This window comes from Danio aesculapii, chromosome 10, assembly GCF_903798145.1.
Source record: "Danio aesculapii chromosome 10, fDanAes4.1, whole genome shotgun sequence".
NCBI classification, from domain to species: domain Eukaryota; kingdom Metazoa; phylum Chordata; class Actinopteri; order Cypriniformes; family Danionidae; genus Danio; species Danio aesculapii.
The window spans coordinates 42,674,976-42,682,292 of NC_079444.1; the positions used below are offsets into that span (position 1 = coordinate 42,674,976).

Consider the following 7,317-nt stretch of genomic DNA (forward strand, 5'->3'; position numbering starts at 1 on the left):
CTTCTCATTCAGATCATCATTATTGCAGCAATAAAGCTTTATTTTTGCTGTCCTTGCTTTCTCAGATGTGGTGTTTAAGCTGGATGACGGCACTGTGGAGGCCCATAAACCCCTGCTCATCTCCAGCTGTGATTGGATGGCTGCTATGTTCGGTGGGCCTTTTGTGGAGAGCTGCACTAAAGAGGTGAATAATAATCATCATAGCATTTATAAACACCCATATTCACACATTCACACACACACTACTCGTACACTACGACCAATTTAGTTTATTCAGTTCCCCTATAGCGCATGTGTTTGGACTGTGGGGGAAACCGGAGCACCCGGAGGAAACCCACGCCAACACGGGGAGAACATGCAAACTCCACACAGAAATGCCAACTGACCCAGCTGGGACTCGAACCAGCGACCTTCTTCTTGCTGAGCCACCATGCTTCCCTCTGCAATACAGATATCACATCATCGCGCTGATTATATTTTTTGTATATATTGTGTGTTCCCTTGTGCTTTTGTCTTCATGTCTTACTCTGATCATCTTTGTATTGGTCTTTTCTCGCGTGTAATTGCGCCTCCACACACAGGTGTCGTTCCCGAACACGAGCCGCAGCAGCATGCAGGCGGTGCTGGAATATCTCTACACGGGACGCTTCTGCTCCAGACCCGACCTGGACACCATGGAGCTCATCATTCTGGCCAATCGCCTCTGTCTGCCGCATCTGGTCGCCCTCACAGGTCATTATCAGCTCAACGACGGCTAACTAAACACTGTAGAGTGTCAAAGCAACATGTATACAGTTGAAGTCAGAATTATTAGCCCTCCTCTATATTTTCTGCCCAGTTTCTGTTTAACGGAAAGAAGATTTGTTCAACACATTTCTAATCATAATAGTTTTAATTACTCATCTCTAATAACTGATCTGATATCTTTGCCATGATGACAGTAAATAATATTTGGCTAGATATTGTTTAAGCTACTAGTATTCAGCTTAAAGTGACATTTAAAGGCTTCACTATAGGGTAATTAGGTTAACCTCCTAGGGCTTGAGTGGCCACATACGTGGACAGCTCATTTTAGCTCTTAAGTGGCTTTTTAAAATACTTTGAATGTTTTATATTTTGTTACAGATATACAGTGTCATCCTCCAACTGTTTTGCAGCATATGAAATGTCCCAAACACTATTTTTAACTGTCCAAAAGGGGAAAAAAATGTTGTTTTACTCTCTGATAGTTTTAGCAAAATTTATATGTTAAATGTGCATTAAAAAACAGTCAGGAAAAAGTGTTGTATGTGAATTTTTGGACCACGAGTCCGCATATATGTACATCATTTTTCTCTAAAAGTACATCATATCAAAAGATTTTATTCTAATTAGGTTCTAATAAGCCCAAATGCAGTGTTGGACAGTAGCGTCGCTACAAGTAGTGATGCTAGTAGCTTAACTACATTTCTCAGTAGTGTAACGGTAGCGTCGCTACTTTCTAAATCCAATAGCTTTTCAGTAGTGAAGCTATTTTATTAGTCAAGTAGCGCAGTAGCGTCCACACACACTATTTACCGATCGCGGATCAATAAGTGACAGTACCGACATTCACAGGGCTGTGAGGCCGGTGTCTAGCCGATGACAGAAAATCCATATGATGGCAAGTGTTGGTGACTGTTTCCAGCCCAAAAGCTGTCGAAAAACCGCTGAAAACCACAAGCGCCACCCAACAATCAATAGACTATAATAACCTGGGTTGAGGCTGAGGACCAGGGGGGAGATCACAAGCGTTTCTACACTGTTCTAAGCATATGTATGGGAAGAATGGGGGCTATGGCATCTCTTTGGGAGATCAAAACCGGTTTATAAGGGCAGACTGGGGCTGGCGGGCACGCTGTTGCAAAACTACCCAAATTTTTACTACCTGCCACTTCACACTTTACTACCTGCCACATGTCACCTTTTTACCCGCAAAGATAAATTCAAAACCCCCCAATCTGGCAACACTGATGATGGCGAGCATGATGATTTCTTCTTCTTCCTGTTTTTACGGTGGTTGACAACAAACTTTTAAGTGCGTTACTGCCACCTATGAGATATGATTGACTTGGATTTAAGATGCTTCGATTTAAAAATAAAAATTGCAAAAATAGCTTAGATGTAGCTAAGCTACTTCTGCCATGTAGTTTTTAGCTAAGCTTGCTGCATTTCCCATGGGGTAGCTTTTAGTGTAGTTAAGCTACATTTTAAGTAGAGTTGCTAATAGCTTAGCTCACTACATTTTTCAAGTAGCTTGCCCAACACTGCCCAAATAGCAAAGAGAATTAAAAAATGCATTTTAAAAAACACCTTGGGCCTTAAGAGGGTAAAGTTCGGGTAATTAGGCAAGTCATTGTATAACAGTGGTTTGTTTTGTAGACAATAAAACTAAAATTGCTTAAGAAGGCTAATAATATTGACCTTAAAATGGATTTAAAATACTGCTTTTATTCTAGCCGAAATAACGCAAATAAGACTTTCTCCAGAAGAAAAAATATTATAGGAAATACTGTGATAATTTCTTGCTAATCCTTTTCAATATGCTCATTTGGTGATGGTGAAATATCTCTGCTTCAGTAGTTTTCCAGGATTGTGTTAATAGTGTGTGTTTCTGCAGAGCTCCACACTGTGACTGTCCTGAAGGAGAGCGCTGCGGCGGGCACAGATATTGATGGAGACGTGCTGCTATATCTAGAGATGGCTCAGGTAAAAATACAACTGCAAACTTCAGCAGGAATACTTAGTGAATTTCCTTCTCTAAATCTATCCAAAATCAAGTAGTATCTATTGCTAAACACGTAATATAGACAACTTAAACTGAGATTTTCTCACTATTTAGATTTGTTTTCCACCCTCAGATTTCAACAGAATTAATCTCATGCACAAACTGTATGATGTTTTCACGGCTGACCAAGGGGTGGCTTTTGTGCACACAGATCTGTACACACTAATGAAATGTGTGTGTAGTCTGTATGCGAGAGAATAAAAAAAAATCCATAATGATTAAACTTTGCACTTACTTTACAAATTAAAGACTCTGTATTGGGTGACACGGTGGCTCAGTGGTTAGCACTGTGGCCTCACAGCAAGATGTTCGCTGGTTCCAGTCCTGGCTGATTTCTGTGTGGTTTGCATATTCTCCCTGTGTTGGTGTGTTTTTCCTCTGGGTGCTCCGATTTCCCCCACAGTCCAAACACATAGGGGAGCTGTTTAACTAAATTGACCGTAGTGTATGAGTGTGAATGTGAGAGTGTTGGGTGTTTCCCAGTACTGGGTTGCAGTTGGAAGGGCATCCGCTTGTAAAACATGCTTGCAACCCCTGATGAATAAAGGGACTTAAGCCGAATGAAAATGACTGAATGAAGACCCTGCATTGTGAATATTGTTGGTGCTGAAATGATATATAGTGTAAGCAGTGAATTAAATCTCATATCAGTGTAGTGTCTGGATGGGAAACCACTTGATTTTTTTTTTGTGTTTGTGTGTGTTTTAGTTCCACTGTGCCGAGCAGCTCACCAACTGGTGCCTTCATCACATCTGCACCAACTACAACAACGTGTGCCGCAAGTTTCCCAGAGACATGAGGGCCAAATCAGCAGGTACTGCCCGAAGAAGAGCTTCATTTACAGTTTGTGTGTTGTTTAAATTGACTACCCTTTCTTTATGATGGTGGCTGTTTTTGCCCCATTGACTTCCATTATAACCACTTATGGAAATCCAGTTGTCATAGTTGGTAATCTTAGAGTGCAGTGAATGGGAGAATACAGCAAATAATTTTGTTTGCAATCTTATTTGCTGAAATAATGAAGGAAAAACTACAGTGGTGTTATCAAGACAAAAATAGTGTGAGACTGATAACGGCAGCCAGAGGAGAGAATAATGTGACATTTACTGTCCCACCTACACTCTGCATTACAAACACCTCACATAATTATTATTACATCATTATTTTTATATATATAAAAATATTAGTGCTAGGCCGTAATTGGCGTTAACGTGAGACTCTTATCACGCGATAAAAAAAATATCGCCGTTAATGTTTGGGTTAAAGTTGGGTTCGGAGCTGGGTCTTTTCTACGCAAGCTATGATGACTTTAACCTTGATATTTTAACGCGGATGTATACCTGACCGGTGAGCCGTCTGACAATAAGGTGCTCTTCTGAATCAAATCAGCAGGATGCCTGACTTTAATTGCAGTTCGGCAGTTTCACTTTAACTCATGAACATTTCATTCATACATCGTGACAAACTGGGGTATTAGACGCAAATAAGGAGCAAGGACTTGTGAGAGTGTTATAGAATGTAATAACCCTCGCCTGGAAACCAAAAAAATATCCTGCATTTCGCGGTGTGTGTGTGCGCGCGTGTTTTGTGTGTGTGTGTGTGTGTTTTGTGTGTGGTCCTTTACTAACAGCCGCCTGTGTGGATCTTGTCGGAAAATAAGGCGAAAAGTCCTACATGACGGTAATAGTTTGATTGCAGTAGTTCAGTTATGACTTTAGTCAGATTAAGGTAATCAAAAATCTCTGTTTACATGGTAGACTCTTAATCAGAGTATTGTTTTAATCATATTAAAATCGTATTAAAGTATTGTTGCCCATGTAAACATACTCAATGTTTGACACACAGTCAGGGCTCTGTGAACTTGGCATTGAGAAGCAGCATTTTCTGTATGTACGTACATCAAATGCAAGTATGATATTGCTGTTTGGAGCTTATGTAGGCCTACAGTTCAACATTCATATTTAACTGAATAAATAGTTAGTAAACACAAGTACATCTTATTGAACATCATTTATTTTCATCACCAATTATCATAGTAGAGCAGTTTCTCATGCAGTTTGTGGTGCATTTTGGAAACAGGAGATGAGCCCCTGGTCTAATGCGCCACCTGGCTTGAGAAACCCGTTCTCAAAGACTTATTATTTGGGTAGCAAACATATTCTGAATGCCTTCGGCAGAATTCAAATGAGCCATTTTAATCTAGATTAATTTCGAAATTAATCTAGATTAAAAGAATTCATCTATGCCCACCTATAAAAAAATATATAATACATATGTTGTGAATTTCTCTAGTCTGGCTCACGGCACCAAACTGTTGTGAAATTCTAAGACGAGCCCAAAAAACCAGGGAGAACTTTCGGTTGTCTTCAAAGCAGAATCCTTTAATAAGAAGAACTCAGCGTAGCTTTGGCGCCATCGAAAGAAACTCTCTACTGCACAGCAAGCACTAGGTTTTTAAACATTTTACAGACAGTGTTTCATGTGGGTCTAAAACGAAGCATGTAAATTAAGTGTTGTTGTCGGCAGGGCAAATTGCCTTTCCAGGCCTGATCTCATCAGCATGTTAGTCTGCAGAGTGGATGACAACATCAACAGCCTGAGGTCTGCGAGTTTTATCACAAGTCTGAATTGAGATAAAGATGTCCTGTCTATAATGTCCTTAGGAGGAGGGGAGATAGCTAAACAACGCATGCTAGTTAAGATTTGGAGTCAGCAAGATAACCTGCATATAGGTGTGAGAAACCTGCCCAGCTTCTGACCAGATGAGTTAATCAACAAAAGGGTTTCTTTAGCATGAAAGCATCACCCGAAGACAAAGGCAGAGTTGTAAAAAGCCTGCCCGTAGCATTTGCATCACTTTGACTCAGCCTGTATCCAGAAAGACAAAGGTTAATGTCTCTCATGGCTGAACTGTTAATAAAATTAATATAATCAACAACCAAAGAATAGAACTTTTCAGTTATATATAGAGTATTGTTCATTTGAAATTAGATTATATACATTTATTTTCCACACATATAAATGTTCATACTTTAAAAAGAAAATCAAATTATTAAAAACTTTCAAGGATTTAAAATGCTGATGAGCACGTCATAATAACAGCCGTGTGTAAAGGGGCAGTGGAGACACCCCTCTAGTTAAGCTAAATGCAAAGTGTTTTTGTTATTTATATTTGATGCAATGTCAGTCATGTGCGTTGTGTTTTAAACGCCTCCAATGGTGTTGTTCAGAAAACCAGGAGTACTTTGAGAAGCAGCGCTGGCCGCCGGTCTGGTTCCTGAAGGAGGACGATCACTATCAGCGAGCCCTGAAGGAGCGGCAGCAGGAGGACAGTCTCAACCTGAAGAGGCAGAGCAGGAGGAGGTGGACACTGAGGAGCATACAGAGCCCTGCGCCGCCATCATCACCTTCATCATCAGGCTCCTCTGCTATCATCTGACACACTGACTGACCTTCATCATCATGTTCCTCCATCATCTGACTCACTGACTGACCTCCATAATCATCATCATCACCATCTGCATCACTTCATCATCATCATAATCTTTAACATCATCTTCATCATATTCATGATCATCATCATCATCATCTTTTAGGGTTGTCAAAATAAGTCGGTACTGAAAAATTATATATATATATTTTTCTGCCAACATTTGAGGACTGTTGAGTAACAACATGAACAAATACTATAGTAATTTACAGTAAATACTATTTTTTGGGCCATATACTGTATATATTATATTATTGACAACTCTTTGTTAATGAATGCTCCAGCATATTAACTACAGTGAACTGATTAACTGTACTAAAGTTGTGTACTTTAGTTTTTACTACAGTAAACTGTGGTGTATTGCAGTATAATATACCTTATAGTTGTAGAAAACTACACTAACCATTGGGTCATTCGTTTATATTACTATAGGTGTTACGCTACCATGGCAACTTTAGAATCACCACAACAGACCATTTGTTTATAATACTATTATTATTGATGCCATAGCAACTGTACAATAACCACAATATATTTATTTTACTATGGTTCAAAAACGCTAAAGTATTTACTATAACTTACTGTAGTAATGGGGGTTCCTAAACACTGCTGATTGGCCATTGATTCACATGCTCAACAGATATGACTATGATTGGCTCATTTTTATATGTAATATACACTCACTGGCCACTTTATTAGGTACACCTGTCCAAATGCTCGTTAACACAAATTTCTTATCGGCCAATCACATGGCAGCAACTCAATGCATTTAGGCATGTAGACATGGTCAAGACGATCTGCTGCAGTTCAAAGCGAGCATCAGAATGGAGAAGAAAGGGGATTTAAGTGACCGAACGTGGCATGGTTGTTGGTGCTAGACGGGCTGCTCTGAGTATTTCAGAAATTGCTGATCTACTGGGATTTTCACGCACAACCATCTCTAGGGTTTACAGAGAATGGGCTGACAAAGAGGAAATATCCAGTGAGCGGCAGTTCTGTGGGCGCAAATGCCTTGTTGATG

The 7,317-nt window shown here is 39.8% G+C and overlaps 1 protein-coding gene across 1 annotated transcript in view; it reads left to right on the forward strand.

Annotated features, from left to right (window-relative positions):
• rhobtb2b (Rho related BTB domain containing 2b) overlaps nucleotides 1-6,557 on the forward strand; it is a 21,917-nt gene extending 15,360 nt beyond the window's left edge. The window contains exons 7-11 of the mRNA XM_056467468.1: nucleotides 66-184; nucleotides 582-732; nucleotides 2,639-2,727; nucleotides 3,515-3,620; nucleotides 6,037-6,557. Of these exons, the coding sequence (XP_056323443.1) occupies nucleotides 66-184; nucleotides 582-732; nucleotides 2,639-2,727; nucleotides 3,515-3,620; nucleotides 6,037-6,245 (674 nt within the window). The 3' untranslated portion in view covers nucleotides 6,246-6,557. The remainder of the gene's footprint in view (nucleotides 1-65; nucleotides 185-581; nucleotides 733-2,638; nucleotides 2,728-3,514; nucleotides 3,621-6,036) is intronic.
• Nucleotides 6,558-7,317: the final 760 nt, after the last annotated feature.